General features: G+C 54.7%; 1 protein-coding gene across 4 annotated transcripts in view; it reads left to right on the forward strand.

Annotated features, from left to right (window-relative positions):
- Positions 1-15,932, forward strand: part of HDAC5 (histone deacetylase 5) — a 103,680-nt gene that overhangs the window by 15,526 nt on the left and 72,222 nt on the right. For 3 of the 4 annotated variants that reach the window (XM_054014345.1, XM_054014347.1, XM_054014348.1), the window contains exon 2: positions 1,034-1,230. In XM_054014345.1, coding sequence (XP_053870320.1) covers positions 1,209-1,230 — 22 coding nt within the window. In that variant the 5' untranslated portion in view covers positions 1,034-1,208. The remainder of the gene's footprint in view (positions 1-1,033; positions 1,231-15,932) is intronic. The other variant, XM_054014346.1, reaches the window with a different exon arrangement.

Consider the following 15,932-nt stretch of genomic DNA (forward strand, 5'->3'; position numbering starts at 1 on the left):
ACAAATGACTTTCCATTGTTGCTCTGGGTGCCGGATAATCATCATTTGTAAATCTCGAGCGCTTTGCATCTGTCGACCTCAAAGCACTTTACAAAGGAGGTCAGTATCACTACCCCTCAGATGGGGAAACTGAGGCACAGAGGGGCACCAACTTGCCCAAGGTCACCCAGCTGGTCAGTGGAAGGATGGTTTTGTAGTTAAGGTGCTAGGGCTCAAGAGGCCTGGGCTCGCTTCGCAGGTCATTCATCTCTCTGTGCTTCTGTTCCCCGTCTGTAAAATGGGATCATCGTGGTTTCTGTCTTGTCTATTTGGATTGTAAATCCTCTGGGCCAGTGTCTGCCCAGCACCTGGCACAGCGGGGCCCTGGTCTTGGTGGGTCATAGAAATACCACTGGACTAGAATGTCACTGCTGCCCCTTACTGGAGGGAATCGGAACTGCTCATCTGTGTGTCAGAAGTCCTATACTGCTGATAGCTGTTGGCGCTGCTTCCTCTAGCTCAGCCAGCCTTTGCATTTGGAAGCGGAGGATCCCAGCTCTCGTGGTCGAGTGCTGAGTGACCCCCAGGTTGTCTATGGCGGCGAGGGCTTGCTTTGTGGAAGGCACCTGCTTGTACCTGGTCAGCTGGGTCGGTAGCTCTGTTCGCACCTCCTTGGCTCTCTCCAGCTAGGCAGACAGGAAGCTGTGCTCGAGGGCAGCAAAGCCACGCATGCTGTACAGGGCCCCGTTCTCCTCCGACTCACAGCATCGCTGACTCCGGCCCTCCACTAGCGCAAGGGGAGAATCGAGCCCGCCGGGCGCATGGGCCTGTAGATATATAGATCTCCCTCCCACGTGCCCGGGGCTCCCCCAGTGTCAGATCCTGGGGGTCCGGCTCAGTCTAGCCAGTTCTGGGGAGAAGCCTCATCTGCAGAAGGAGGCGGCCCATCACCCTGCCCATTCTTCTGCAGGAGAAAGGGGAACACTGGGGTGTCTTGCCTCGTAGCCCTGGAATTGGGAGGGGTCCAAAGCCTCTGACTGTTGTTGCTCTCCAGCAGGGCTCCTCCGACAGGCTGGCCACGAGGGATGCCTGAGACCCTGGGCTGGCGATAGAGCTGCAGCCAGCCACGCCTCCTGGGAACGCTGTCAGACGCCCGCCAAGCCGCTTGCTTCCCAAAGACCCTTCGCCGACCGGTCTCTGGCCAGGACGCCGCCTGCCTACCGGACAGCATGAACTCCCAGAACGAGTCAGGTGAGCGGGGAGCTCGGTCGGCTCCCTGCCCTGGGCGGGGACAGGGTTGTGGTTTGTACCTGCGGCTCGTGGCTCTAAGCTGGGGGAGGCAGGAGGTGGCCTAGAGGGGCGTGCTTTGAGTATGCGGTTTCCAGCTACTTGGAACCAATGGGTTATCGCCTAGCAGGAACGGCTCTGCTATAGACTGGCTTCCGGCGGCTTTCTCTTAAATTCTCCAAGTCTTCGCTCTGGGTGGGTGGGAGAGAGTGTGTGTGAGGTGGCTGCTGCCATCCACCCCAGAAGTGGCTGCATTTCCGCGGGTGCTCCAGAGACGCAGGTGCCGGGATCTGCAGCCCCCTACTTGTGTGTGAATGAGCCCGTCGGGGCAAACAAAGTTCTTTGGCCTAGGCCCGGATGAAAGGTGAAATGCTGTCGACTTGGGCGAGTCCCTGTTTGCTCTGGGGTCGTTTGCAGTGTAGCAGCTGGGTTGGACCCAGGCTATTAGAGGGACGAGGTGGGTGAGGTAAGACGAGCTCTGTATAACGCGAAAGCTGGTCTCTCTCGCCGACGGAAGCTGGGCCAATAAAAGATGTCACCTAACGTGCCTTGCTCTGCTCGCATTGGTTATGTTAGTGGCTTGGCAGAAGGAGGTGGGGAGCCAGACTCTTGGTCGTCGGGCGGCCCACAGACCGGTTCTAACCTATATGGATGGGGAGCTGGTCCTGTCGCTTCAGGGTGTGTGTGTTTGAGATCCTGCTCTCCGTACATTCCACCCCAGAGCTCTGAACTGGTGGTTTCCAGTTCCCAAAAGAGCAGGCCTTTGCCCGTCCCCGTAGCCCAGCCGGGAACCGGGAGCTCTGTTCATCTCATGTCTGTCGCATGCACTGTAAACGGATGTTGCGTCTCTGCTGCGGGAACTTCCCAGCCCAGGGTCTCCCCTCTGCTGCTGGGAAGTTACAGGTCGACCTGGGCCTTGGTATAGTGCTAACTGGGGGCTGACCCCTGGTGCCGGGCAGGCTGGCGTTGGTTCAGGCCTGGAGTATTCTCCCTGTTTTACCCCTGAAGAAACGGAGGCGCAGGGACGGGTAGTGACTTGCCAGCCAGTGTTCGAGCTGGGAAGAGAACCCAGGTGTCCTGTGCTTTCACCGCGAGGCCACGAGTCTCCTGTCCTCGTTGGCCGGCAAAGTCCTGTGTTGTGCTGACTTGCCGCGGAAGAGCAGGGAGGCCAGTGTGCTGTCAGAGGCTTGGGTTGGGGAAATCCTGCCGTGGGCGTACAGGCTCCCGGGGCCGGGGCGTCTCCATCCCGGCGAGGTACCAAGGGACACATCGGTTGTCCCTGCTGGGGATCGGGGGGGTATCCTCAGTGGAAAAGACCCATTCGGTCCTCTGGTCCCTGCTCCCAGAACATATGTGCTCAGAGGTGCTGAGTGCCCACAGGGCCCGTTGAAGCCAATGAGAGCTGCAGGTGGTCTGCTTATGACCCTGTATATATTTAATAAACCTCTTCACGTTTGGTCCTGGGGGCTTGCATTGTCCGTGCAGTCTGAGAATGGCACAGTACCTGTCTCCTATGCCCGGGGGGTGCCCGGGTGAAGTTACACCCCCTGTTGATCTGTTAGCTCCGTGGTTCTGAGAGATGTGGGCAGATATGTTGGGGAATCTGTTGGGGTTTTGAGGTTCTTTGAGCTCTGTGCCTGGTGTACCTTGTATTGTAGCATTTTGGGTTGCTTGCTGCAGTGTGTGTGTCCCTCCTACTCTCTACTGGGTGGAATTGGGAGGGCTTGACTGTGTGTCAGAAGACCTATACAGCAGAGTGCTCATGAAGATTCCACTTTGGCTCGAGTGCAACACAGATAATGTTGGGGGGGGGCATCGCAGGACCTTGGAACGCAGCTCCCAGGCCTGGATTGTGGTGACAGAGCCAGGCAGTTTAGCTGGCTAAAGAGGCTCGTTCGAAGTAATTGAATGTCCTTTTTACAAAAAAAAGAGAAAGCAAAAGCAAGCTGTAAACAAAGGTTGTGAGGAGCGAGATGGCAGCCGAGCGGTCTCCTTGGCAACAGCACATTTGTGGGCACTGGAGCCCCGGCTGGGAGCAGGCCTCTCGGCGGTTCTGGAAGACGTGCCTGGAAAGCCGCTGCTGTGTTTGTTGCCGTTGAATTTGTGATCCCTGCAGGCCTAATTGATGCGTCTGGAAATGCTCAGGCCAGGGTGGGACGATCCTTTTTTGTGCTCAGCCCCCCCACTTTCTCCCCCCCCCCCCGGGCTGTTGCATTGTGCTGTAACCAAGCTGTGGGGGCTGGTGGAGGGCATGGGACGGGGAGCGGCTTGCTTGGGGTGAGGAGCCTTTGCTTGCCCCTTGCTGGCATTTCTGAGTAGGGCCCCACCCGCCTCAGCGGAGGGCCCCGACGTGCCGGGTGTCGGCCAGGAGCAGGGCCGACCGAGCAGCCCACCGGGCAGGCTGCCCCGCGCCAGGGCTCCATCGCCGAGAAAACGTTCGGTAGGATCCTGTGGGCTTCCCCCGCTGGATGGGAAACTAACCAAGGATGACCCTGTGGCTGAGGCACTGAGCTGGGACTCGGGATGGCTGGAGAAAATTCCTGCCTCGGTTACAGACTCCGTGTGTCCTTGGGGATGAGTGTCAGACCCATTTTACAGATGGGGAACCGAGGCGCAGTCGTGCCTGGGCATCTCAGACTAGGATCGAGACTTTAGGCTGCCAGGCACTAATAATACCACTCACTCGCTCCCTCCCCCGCCGCTTTGTCTGGCTTGTCTCTAGTTTATAAACCCTTTGGGTCCAGGACTGTCTCTTACTATGCGTTCGTCCAGCGCCAGGCACAATGGTGCCCTGATCTCGTTCAGGGCTCCTCGTGCCGCACTAATCATTTGATCCTTTAGTTTTCCCTTCCGCCTGGCCCTCCTGAGGGAGTGCTCTCTTAGTGAAATACAGAGGTGGTGACCTGCGCTTATTAGCTTGTGAAAACCCAATTCCCCCGGCTGCTGCTGCCGCCGAAGTAAGTTTATTTCATAGGAGAAATCAGCCCTGCTGGAACGTTTTTTTTCTTCCTGTCGGACTAAGGCAGTGGGTATCCGTACCCGGAAGAGCACTGGCTGTTTAACTATTCTGTATGGAGCCTTCAAACTCTGCAGCAGGTGCTTAGAGGGAGGCGTTGGGCATTACGTTCTGCAGACGGCAGTGCAATTGCTAACCAAGTTGGCATTTAAGTGGTCCTAATTAGGCTTTAAAGCTAACCGCCTGTGACTGGGGAAAGTTCACATGTCCCTGGGGGATGATGCTTTGGCCCTGGGACGAGGCAAAAGGGACAATCGCTCACCAGTCGTTTACCGGGTAAACCTGTGGCTCTCAACCTTCCCAGACGACTGGCCCCCGTTCAGGAGTCTGATTGGTCCTGCGTACCCCTGAGTTTCACCTCACTTAAAAACGACTTGCTTGCAAAATCAGACCTAAAAATACGGAAGTGTCCCAGCCACCGAACAATTGCTGACTTTCTCACTTTTACCCTATAATTATACAATCAATCGATTGGAATATAAATCTTGTACTTAATTTCAGTGGCTAGTCTATAGAGCCGTATAAACAAGTCATTGTCTGTATGAAATTGTAGTTTGTACTGGTGTCGCTAGTGCTTTTTATGTCGCCTGTTGTAAAACTAGGCAAATATCTAGGTGAGCTGATTCCCCACCCCGGAAGACCTCTGAGTACCCCCAGACGTTCACGTACCCCTGGTCTAAACCATCGTCACAGCTGGAAGGGTTGCTGGGGTGGGGGGAGGGAGGGTATTCCTGTCAAGTGTCTCCCCCAGCTTCAAGCTCCACCGTGTTAGCTGGTGAAAATGAGCAGTGGGTGGGCTTGTAATTGGAGCTCTGACCTAGAACTCAAGAGATCTGGGTTCAATCTCAGCTCTGCCACAGACTTTTTGGGTGACCGTGGGCAAGTCGCTGGCCCTTTCTGCGCTTCAGTGCCCCAAGTATAAAATGAGAAAAATCCTTCCTTTGTCTACTTAGATTGGAAGCTCCTTGGAGTAGAGACTCTCTGTACAGCACCTTGTCCAATAGGGCTTCCATAGTACAAACAAACATACCAGTGAAACTGACATTGAGTTGGCCGTCATTAGGGTTCAGAGTCAACACATCAGCAGTCACAGCTGGAAACCTAGTCTCAGCGGGGCCAGGCAAGGTGACGCTGGATGGGCCTGGTGTTTTTAGAGTCGTGGGGGAGCCTGTCAGCTTTTGGAATTCACAGGGTCCATGGATTCTTACCATCCTGGGTGGTGAGAAATCCGGAGGATACCAAGTGTCCCCAGCCCCTCCTCCCTTCCAAAGGCAGAGTAGGTTATATAAACACTGCTGCTCGGCTCCCTTCCGGCTCTTCTCCAGTGGTCGGGCTGGGAATAGTTGGGCTGCCTGCATTAAGGAAGTGTCATGGAATTGCCACTGCATCTTCTCCATCCCCCCCCTCCCTAGGCGGAGCTCACATTGCTTTCCCTTCCCCTTCCTGGCTCTGGACTCCCTTCCCTGAGCGTCATCGAAGAGCCCTGCGGCTAGTCGTAAGAAATGAATTAAGCCAGAAAGGGAAATGCGGCTTGTTCCCGCCTTGTGCTGTGTCACCCAAGCTCTCCGACCTACTCGATTTCTGGGAGCCTGGTGGGCTGGGATCTCTGATCTCTGGATGTAGCTGTTCCCTAAACCATCCAGGGTCCCCCACTGCACTTAGGGCCTGATTCTCCAGGGCCCTGCACCTCGATAGCACCAGGAGGGAATGGATGCAAACCGCTGCCGTTGGGATTTGGTTGTATTTCACACCCGCTTTGCGCTGGTGTAAACGACCACATGCAGGTTCAGAGCCATGGAGAATCAGGTCCTGGATATTTTCAGAGAGTTGCTTTGCACCTGGAAAGTTGCAGTCTTGATCTTCCTGTCATTTTTTCACTAATTTAAAAAAAAAAAATTAAGAAACAATGCAGGAAAGGGTTTGTCTAGTGCTTTGAGCATGGGGTTCTACGACTACCTGGCTGTTATATGCCCTTTTCCTCCATAGATCTCAAAGTGCATTACAAAGCAGCTCAGTATCGCTATCCCCATTTTACAGATGGGGAAACTGAGGCACAGAGCAGGAAAGTGACTTGCCGAAGTCACCCAGTAGCACTGCTGGGATTAGATAACCAGGTCCCCAGAGTCCCAGTCCAGTGCTCTGTCCTGAGTTCTAATCCTGTCTCTGCCACTGAGTCGCTGTATGACCATGAGTGCAAGTCATGCCTCAGTTTCCCCATCTGTAAGGTTAAAAAATGCTAAACAGCCAGCTGCTCCCATTGGGGAGCTCTAACTAGAGGCCCAAGTGTCGGCCCCCATTTCTGAATGTTTGGTCTGAGTGTCTGATCCAATTGATGTATGTAACTATTGATAGAAAAGAATGTGGCAGAGGGGAGACCCTGGGCTCCTTGGCCTACTGGGCAAATCCTTGTTTGCCTTTATTAAAAAAAATAATAAGAACAAGGAAACGAGACCCCGAGCGCCCTGTCCATGTGGCTGAGGTTTTACAAACAACACTGAAAGCCAAGTTTTGTTTCCCACAGCAACCCCAATCCTCCTGCAATGCCCATAGATCATGGCAGAGAAGTTCCTCTTTATAATTAGCAATAGAAAACCCTTAAAACGCACACGCTGAGTGAAGTTACGACTGCTGGGAGCCACATGACTTTGTTTCCTGGCTCCGTGAACTTGTAAAATCTCAGCCTGAATGCGCCCTGCTAAATCCAAGACAAATTCATGATTATAAAATGCCGGCTTTTCATTAAAAAGCATCGTCCATCCCAGGATTTGAAGGTGCTTTACTGACATTTAATTAAAGGCTTGTATCAACCCCGGGAGGTATGTTAATCCGGATTATTCTCGGTTTGCGAATGGGGAAACTGAGGCAGAGAAGCGCAATCACTTGGCTGAGGTCACAGCGTAACGATTTGGATGCAGAGCAGAACATAGAACTTCTGACCCGCCTCAGTCTCTGGCTCTAACCACTCGTCTTCCTCGCTGTTCCCGTGACTCATCTGGTCAGAGAGTAAGTCACGCGGGAACTCTTTATATTTTTTTGGCATTTAATCTTTGGCTATTTAATACTGAAATCTGCTTAAATAAGCGGCTCATGTGATCGGAGATTAGGCTTGTGTGTTCCTTCTGGAGTGGTTCCTGTTAATAGGAGATTGGCTCTATCACTGTTATTATGGAAGCACCTAGAAATCCTAGCCAAGACTGAGGCCCCATTGTGCTTCTGAGCTGGGCACGTTACCTTCTCCCCTGCCTCTGAGACCAGATCCAAAGACAATTGGAAGTCGGAGGAAAGGCTCCCATTGACTTGGGTGGAGTTTGGATCAGGCCCTTGGGGAAGACGGTGGCTGGTTTGCTGCTGGCCTGTCAGGATAGGGGATGTAGGTGAGGGATTCAGCTTTGGGCTTTGGAAAACCCTTGTTTAATGGGAAGGTGCTGCCTGGCATGTCTCTGCTGAGCAGTGAATTCTTGCCTTACCGGCCCTCCCCTGGGAAGTCTAGGGGCAGTTGGGCAGTGGGGTGAAAGCTGGATGTTCAAACTGGTCCCTGTGTACGCTGGGTAAGGGTGGAAGGAAATCTAGTTCTCTACGTCATGTCTTTCTGCTGTGGAGGGAGGTGTGGTCTGAACGTGGCGCCAGAAGCCGAGAACTATTTGGTTCCAACTCCAGCCCTGCCACGGTCATAGTGTGATGTTGGGGCAAGTCACTTCCATGCACCCGGCCTCAGTTTACCCCTCTGGACTAATGCTTAGTCCTTCCCTCACAATGTGGGAAACCATTGGCATTTATAGGGTGCTTGGGATGTAGGAAGCGCACATGTAAATGCCGGGTATTATGCAAGGAAGGGAATGGGGATGTCTTGGGAGTAGGGACCGTAACTTATTTTCGTGATGTGCTTTTTCATAGTGCTTGAATTAACCCCCTTGTGCAGTCGGTGACTATTGTATTGTTCCCATTTTAGAGACAGGTCAATAAAGTCACAGCTAGAAGTAAGTGACATGTTGCAAGTCAGTGGTAGAGCAGGAAATAGACCCTACAGTTCCTGAGTCCCAGTGCAGGGTTTTAGCCACAAGATTTTCCTTCCAGCACGCTTTGGGTGGTAGAGCATCTCTCCCGTGGGTTTCCTGTTTGAATCAGGCCTGGCTGAGAGGTGTTGGCATCTTGATCTCAGCAGAAAGCCCAATAGACTTACAAGCTTCCCTGGTTGTTCTAACTTGGGAGCCCCCCCTTGCTCCTTGCTGGCTTTCCCAGATCTGAACAGAGCCGGGGACATTCGCACTGCCTGGGTTATAGGTGCCTCGTGGATTTCAGGTTCCAATCTAGGCATGCGGCTTAGTATTAAGAATCTCCTTGGACTGGAGTATCTCTTGTTCCCCAGCAGGGGGAGACACTGCACTGCTTTGAGCTCCTAGGTTGAGTGACCCATGTTGGATCGAAGAGGCAGGTTTGTGTTTCGGGAAAAGATGCGAGAGCCACTGGGAAAGAGAAAAAGAAAAGCACGTGGGAGACCGCCTTTAAATTCTAGAAAACCATTACAAATAACCACGGGGGCAGCTAGAGACAGGCAAGAACCACTGCGCTGGGCCTGATCCTTGACCTTAGGATCCGAGCCTAGATTACAACAGCTTGAGCCCATCTCCAGAAACCGTCCTAGTGGGTGACATGAAACAGGCCCAGACTCCAGTGAGCATCGCACTGCAGCACCCAACAACCTATAATCCTCCCAGCAGCCCTGCCGGCAGGGTGGGCTAGTCTCCCCCCGCATTCGACATGGGGCCCTCTGGCCAGAGAGACTAAGGTCCGTCTACACAGCGAGCAGCAGCGAGTCTCCGAGACCGGCTCCACAGACTCCGGCACATACGCTGCGTGATTTGCACCAGGAGCAGGGAACTGAACCTGCGTCTCCAGGGTCCCAAGCAAGCACCTTAATGACTGAAGTAAGGATGTTTGCACTTCAAGCAGAGGTACGACCTAGATCAAGCCAGCGGAAGTGTGTCTACACTGCGGCGGTCACGCTCTGAGCTCAGGGTCGACCTCCCCTTCCAGCGTGAATCCTGGTTGCAGTGTGAAGGGACCGGCCAACATCTCTCGAGTGGTGGCTCCATTAGAAACCCGACGTGAGATCCCTCCACAGCTCTTGCTGGTGTCAGTCGGACCTGTGGGTGAGAATCAGGCCCTCGGTGTCTCAGTTTGTCTTTGCTAGTAACAGTGAGCCCCAGGGGACGGGGACACACACACACACACACCAATCATGAGCACAAAGTTAATCACCTAGTAAATAAGCAATATCTCACCATGGTCAACCATACAAAACATGGACAATTCATACGAATCTGAAAATGTGAAGTAATATAATTGCTTAAAGAAATGGGTCTAGAGTTACAGGGGACCTGCCTAGCCTGTGAAAAGATGTCCCACAACTAGTGCAAAGGCTCTGGTTAAAACATGCGGATTTACAATGGTTATTACAACCAGTGAGATGGCATCTTTCTTTAGCAAATAACTGAAGTACAAATGGAAAAGTTGATTAAAATCAAGGCTTAAATTCTCATAGATTATTTCCTGGAGCCCGTCTTCCGTGCCCCCCCCCCATTTGGGGTGCTGGGCTTCAGCTGTGGGGGGGGGGTCCTCAGGGCTTTAGCCCTGTGGGGGGGGGCAGTGCCAGGGCTTGGGGCTTTAGTTCCAAGGGGGGAGGATGGTACCAGGGCTCAGAGTTTCAGCCACGGGGCCCTGCGGACCTCCTGAAATCAGCTCGCGATTCCCCCTCCTCCCCCCCGGGGTTTAAGATATTTACCAGAGCTCCACTCCGGACAGCTCTGGTTGTATTTTAGCGCTGATTAAAATCAGTTCTTTACATTGAGGCGTTCCACCTGGTGATTTAAATCCGCTTCTGCGGGTGTGTTTGGAACTCAGGTGAAGACAAGGCGGTGTGGCGTCACACCAATTAGCGGGTCAATTTCAAGGCTACGGGGAAGGGGGACGCGGGGGGTGGGGGCGGAACTCGACCTGCTGACCATGTGCAAACCACCCACTGCATTGTCTTCACTAGCTTTGTGACTGGAGTTAGTTCGCTCGAATTAGGCGTCCCCATCTCTTTCGCCGAGCAGCCCGAAGCATGTTGGCTTGTTGAACGGAATCCCCCATTCGCCGGGCCCGGCTTTCTCGGCATGCGGCCTTAGGAGTGCGGAGGGTTCGTGCAGCGGGCCCCGTCGCACGGCCCAGGCGGTGTTCCGGGGCCGGCTAATCCCTGTCGCTGTTGAGGGGGTAACGGGAAACGGCCGCTGGGTCACCGAGTGCCTGTGGCGAGCCGGGCCCGGGGGTCGGCTTTGCAGCTGTGTCTGGCTCTGTGCGGTACTGGTCCCATCCAAAATCCACCAGCCTGAGCTGCCCCCGGGGTCTGATTCCCCACTGCCCTGACACCTCAATGACACCACCAGGTGAGAACGGGAGGAAACCCACACGGGCTAGAAGGCGCGAGAGCTAAAAAGGCCATGTAGGAATCGCCGAAGGAAGCAGAAAAGGAGTGGAGGGTAAACACAGAGATGGGAGGAATTGGGATTGGGGCAGCTCAAACCACCAGCTGGTAGGAATTCTCTGGGGACCTGAAGGAACAAGGGCAGGAGATGCCTTGGGTCTCTGATGGTGACCTCTGGGGGGAGGTGCTTATATTGGTTTAAAACTGACTGCCATAGGGTTAGCATGCACTGGCCGGTTGAGATGCTACATTTGTGTGTAGCCAAGGTCTTACCCAAGTTGGGTCGGTGTTGGCTTCAGTGGGGCGATGCTGCCCAGACCTGGAGGAAGGCCATGGGGAACAAGGCCTTAGGTAGGGAGAGGGGGCAAACTCAGTGGCATCTACCCCAGGCTTCAAAACTTCAGAGTCGGGCTCCATACAAATCACGATTGGCTTCAAAACCAGATTTTTTTTTTTCTTTCTAAAAATGAAAAAACGTTAGAGAAAAAGAACCAATCGGCTTCCTGGGTTTGGAGCCTTCTGGAGTGTTTTATTGTCCAGCCTTTTTCCACACTCCCGAGAGCTAGAAACATATTTATTTTTAAAAGAAAAGCCGTGATTCCATGAGACTCCGGGAGCTGGGGCTTTTAAGGAAAAACACCAGATCGCGTGAGCCTTGGCATCTGGGGACCTGGGAGAGGGCACGACTTTGGTCTGGCGATGGCCGTGTGATGCTGTGAATTATGCCAGAAGGACCGTGCTCTGGTTTGACACCACTGCGGCTCCGCTGGCTTCACCAGATCGGCACCGGAGCAACTGAGGTAGGGTTGGTTCCCCCTGGGAGCCCCAGGGCATCCCGTCCGCTCTATGTGCATCCATCAGAGCAGAAGCTCTTTTGGGCAGGGGCGATCGCGAGACTTTGGCTCCCCGGGGGCTGTGGAAGGGCAGGATGGGGCCCCCATCCCTGTGTGGGTAGTGAAGGAGTCCGGACGGGACTGGAGCAGCTGGCTGGGGGCTGTGTGTGTGTGAGTGACAGAGCTTTGCCGGAGAGGAGAGACTCTAGTCTGAGCAGTAGTTACGCTAAGCCAATTAGCTTTGTAATTGGATCTAAAAAGTGGGGGGCGGGGGGGAGAAAGATTTTGCTGTAGGGCTGTGCATAGAGGCTTGAGGTTCAGATGCACCCTCTGAGCCCGGCTCCAACACCCAGATCACATTGCAAAATGTCTTTATTTGAATGGGTTTTTTTAAATCCTTCCCCGTGGCTAAGCCCCCACCTGATCAGCCGGCCCGGGACTCTGCCCAGGGCCAGCCAGCTCCGAGGTCGGTTGGTCTGTCCCCTCTGTCTGTCTGTCTACGTTTCCGTGGGCGTTCCGTGCTGGTGGAAGGTGCAGGCCTGAGAAACCCTGGGAGGGTGGGTGGAGCCTGTCAAAGCCGAAGGCCCGTCCCCTCAAATGGGGAATTGGTTAAACGGGGGTGGTGGGGAAGGACAAATGATGACACCAGGACGCCGGTCACAGGGACAAAAGCAATGATCCAGCGTTGGCCTCTGCACCGTGAGCCCCGGATGGCGCCGGATCAGTTCAAGGAGGCAATGGGAGTTACCTGCAGGAACTCTACCCTGACTCAGGAATGGATGAGAGACCAGAAAATAGACCCCCAGTCTGAGGGTGTCCCGTCCCCCCTACCCCCATTCCTTCTGGATGGCCCCTGTCTTAGCCATGACCCTGTGAGACCCCCAGACAGGGAGGGCGTGAAGGAAAAGCGGTGGGGAGAGGTGCCCTGGAGGCAGGCAGGCAGGTGCCAGGGTCTCTGTCTCACCACAAAGGGGCGGGTGTCGGGGGCTGAAAGGTGCCAGCCTGCTCCAGCGTGGGCAGCCGCTCGGCGAACTCTCCCTGCAGGCCCGGATCTGGCGCAAGAGGAGTCCCCTTTGCTCCTGGCCCGTCCGCTGCTTGGCCTTGGTGCCGGAAGTGCTGGCAAGGTGCCCCACCAGCGTGGTACGGCGCCGCAGCAAAAGCTGGCCATGGGCTACCCTACCTGAGCTAGCTTGAATCCAGCGAGCGCGGCTAATAATAGCCATGTCAACAGCTCAGCGCGGGCCAGAGAGCCGTGTACGCACCCCGGGAGCCACGCTGGGCCTTCTAGCTTGCACTGAAACGCATGCTGTGTGCTCTGCGTCCTGCGAGCCGCATTCACGCCCATACCGTGAGGCATGACTCTCCGGGGGACGGATTCGGTCTGGTTTTGCTCCTGAGCCGTTCCGACTAAACACAGGCGGTTTCTGGAGGACGAGGGTCAGCGTTCAGGCGCTGACCCGTGCTGGGCTGTGCTCCAGCCCGTGAGCCAGAAGGGAGAGGCTGTTCGTTCCCTTCCCATCCCCTTGAGCCTCCCAGCCTCGCCATTGTCAAGGGGCCCCGATTCTGTGCAGCGCCTCTTAGAGGCAAAGCAGCAGGCGGTCGCTTTGTCATCTCTGCCCTACCTGGATTTCTGGGTCAGTCTGGGCGTAGATTAGAGCAGCCCCAAGGGCGGCCTGTGGCTGTGTCACTGCCTAGACTCTCCAGAGTGATGTGCTCTAAGGATGAGTCCCTTTTTGGCTCTGATGTACTGTGACCTGGCCCCACCTCTGGCATGCCCCCTAACTGGGAGCTGCAGGTGACCGGGGGAGCATATGGTCAGTTGTTGGCCCTACATCCTTCTATGCAGGGAATTCTCTGCGCCCCTGTAAGCTGCTGGGTGTTGTCAGAAGATAACACAACTTTAGTTCTTAGAATTCAGAATGATAACACACAAGAGCCCAATCAGAGGGAGACAAAGCAGGCTGCTCCCTAAAGCACTGAGGCGCAGCTCCCGCCCTCTTATGTCAGGTTGGCTCTCTGCAAACTGACTCTGCTCACACGGCTGCTTCCCTACAGAGGCCCTAGCCTGCAAGCAGGACCAGGTAACCCCTTCCAAATTAAAGCGACAGCTGGTCATTTTAACAGTTTTCAATCCACCCCAGCATGCGGGAGAATCTGTCCTGGTGTAATTTATGTTGCAGAAGATTTGGCAGTGCCAGCTAGTGATTCTTGAGATCTGTAGGTTCCAAGCCAGCCCCCGCTAACGTGTGTTGTTTTGTTAGCTGCGGGCTTTTTCCAGCTGTTGTCCTCCGTTCTATATTCATCACTACTGGATTGTCGTCAAACCCACCCTGTAATTTGTCCAGTGGGAATTCCAGTGACATCTGGGCTGCCAGACACACAGCCTGTGGGACCCGCACTTCAAAGCGGGGCCTGGGATGGCGTAGTCTAGGATCATAAAGACTCGGCCCGCACCAATAGGAACCGACACCTACGAATCCTACTTCCCTGAAAGCATCAGAAACAAACATGCTTTCCTTCTGGTGTGTGCATTGGAGACAGGCGTGTCAGATGTTTCCGATCACTGCCGTTCATTTGGTGTTCTAACTGGTCTCCTCCCGTATCGCCAAACCAGCAATGAGATGTAGACCTCAAAGTACTTCACCAAGGTGGGTCAGCAGCATCGTTCCTGCTTTGGGGAAACTGAGGCACTGAGGTGAGGTGAAGTGACTTGCTCAAGGTTGAACAGCAAGGAAGAGAGTGCGGGAGTCCTGACGCCCAGTCCTCTGCTCTAATCACTAGACTATTGCGACCTCTGGGAATAGAATTCAGGGCTCCATAAGGCCAACACCTTGCTCTACCACTAAACAACACTCCCCTCCATGAGCTGGAAATTGAAATCAGGATTCCTGCCTCCCAGCCCTCTAGCTCTAACCACTAGACCCCATTTCCCCTCTGGGAACCCAGAATTCCTGAACCCCAGAGCCTTGTGCTAACTGCTGGACCCCACTCCTCTCCCAGAGCTGGGCTTAGAACCCAAGAGTCCTGACTCCCAGTCCCCCTTCCTCCAACCCCTGGACCCCACGAACGCCAGCTCTCCAATCCAAACCCCTCTGAAGTTTGGAACAACTCAAATCAGGGTCCGGATTTGATGGCTCGCACTCTTGGTTGCTTTTCTATAAAACCACAAAAGAGCAAAAAATAAAATAAACCCCACGGCCCCATATTTCTGCGCCAGGCTGAGCGAGCCCCTCAGGTGCTGGGAGTTCCAGGGTATTTTTTTTGGGAGGGGGGCTGGGCCGATGCAGCAGGGGCTGGTCCCCTTTGCATGCAGACGTCCTCTATGGCTTTTGCTGCCTGCCAGAGCTGTTTGGGTTCTTCCCTTCCCCCTTTCAACGCAGCGCTGTATTTTTAGAACACTGTTTTCGTAGCTCACAGGCAAATCTCACTTGTCTGGAAAGCCGCCTCTCCCTGCCGCAGATGGGAGCGGTGTGGGGCGAGCTCTCTAGCCCCCCAGCTGCGAGAGCCAGAGCCTTGCAGCATCCCGGTGGAAACTAGGAGCCCCACACCTACCCACCTGGGCGCGCCGATCTTCGCTGTGGGATTAGCCTGTTGAAGTTCTGGGTGGGTTGTGTTTCTAATCTCATGGGAAGTGCCAGACCCGATCAGATCAGTGGTTCATGCAACCCAGTAACCCATCTTCAACAGCGGTGCCACCTGCTTAGCGGAAAGGGCTTTGCAGGAGGCAGACCTGCCCTGGGGGAATTTTTCCTCCTGACCGCTACGCCTCGTCCATGAAGCGGGAGCGTGTGCAGCCCCCTCCCAAACTCGCCAGATTATTTCGGCATGGACGGTGATGACTCTCGCTATTCCTGTCCTCCCGCATACGCCTCTGGAATCCCTTTGGTGATCGTACTCAGCGGTGATGTCCAGTGGCAGGGAGTTCCACAGGTGAACCATGCCTTGTGCGAGAGTGCATTTTGACTGGCCGACGAGCTGGCCGGTGGGTATTTGGCATGCGGGAGGAATTGGTTAGGACGGGGCGGGGCCGGCCGGCGGGAAAAGATGTGCAGACCTGGAGCGTATGTGGGAAGTAGCATACGGGCTGTGGGGATGGGTGAAACCATCAGGGGGCCTCTGATACCCCTCAAGTCACCAGCTCCAAGGAACTAGCATCTGGAGCCTCCAGTAACAGCTGGTCTCTCTGCAGTGAGTTGGGCGGGAGCGGGGGGGGGATGTTTTAACCCCTTCATAGCTGTGCCTCAGTCCTAGTGGGCAGCTTTTAAAATCCCTAGGCCAGGAGGGCACCCGGGCCTGGTCCTGAGGCGTTGATGTTGGGGGCAGCTGTGGGTTTGCTTGGTGCTTTTCTGTCCTA

The sequence above is a fragment of the Malaclemys terrapin genome, chromosome 25 (assembly GCF_027887155.1).
Source record: "Malaclemys terrapin pileata isolate rMalTer1 chromosome 25, rMalTer1.hap1, whole genome shotgun sequence".
Classification (NCBI taxonomy): Eukaryota; Metazoa; Chordata; order Testudines; family Emydidae; genus Malaclemys; species Malaclemys terrapin.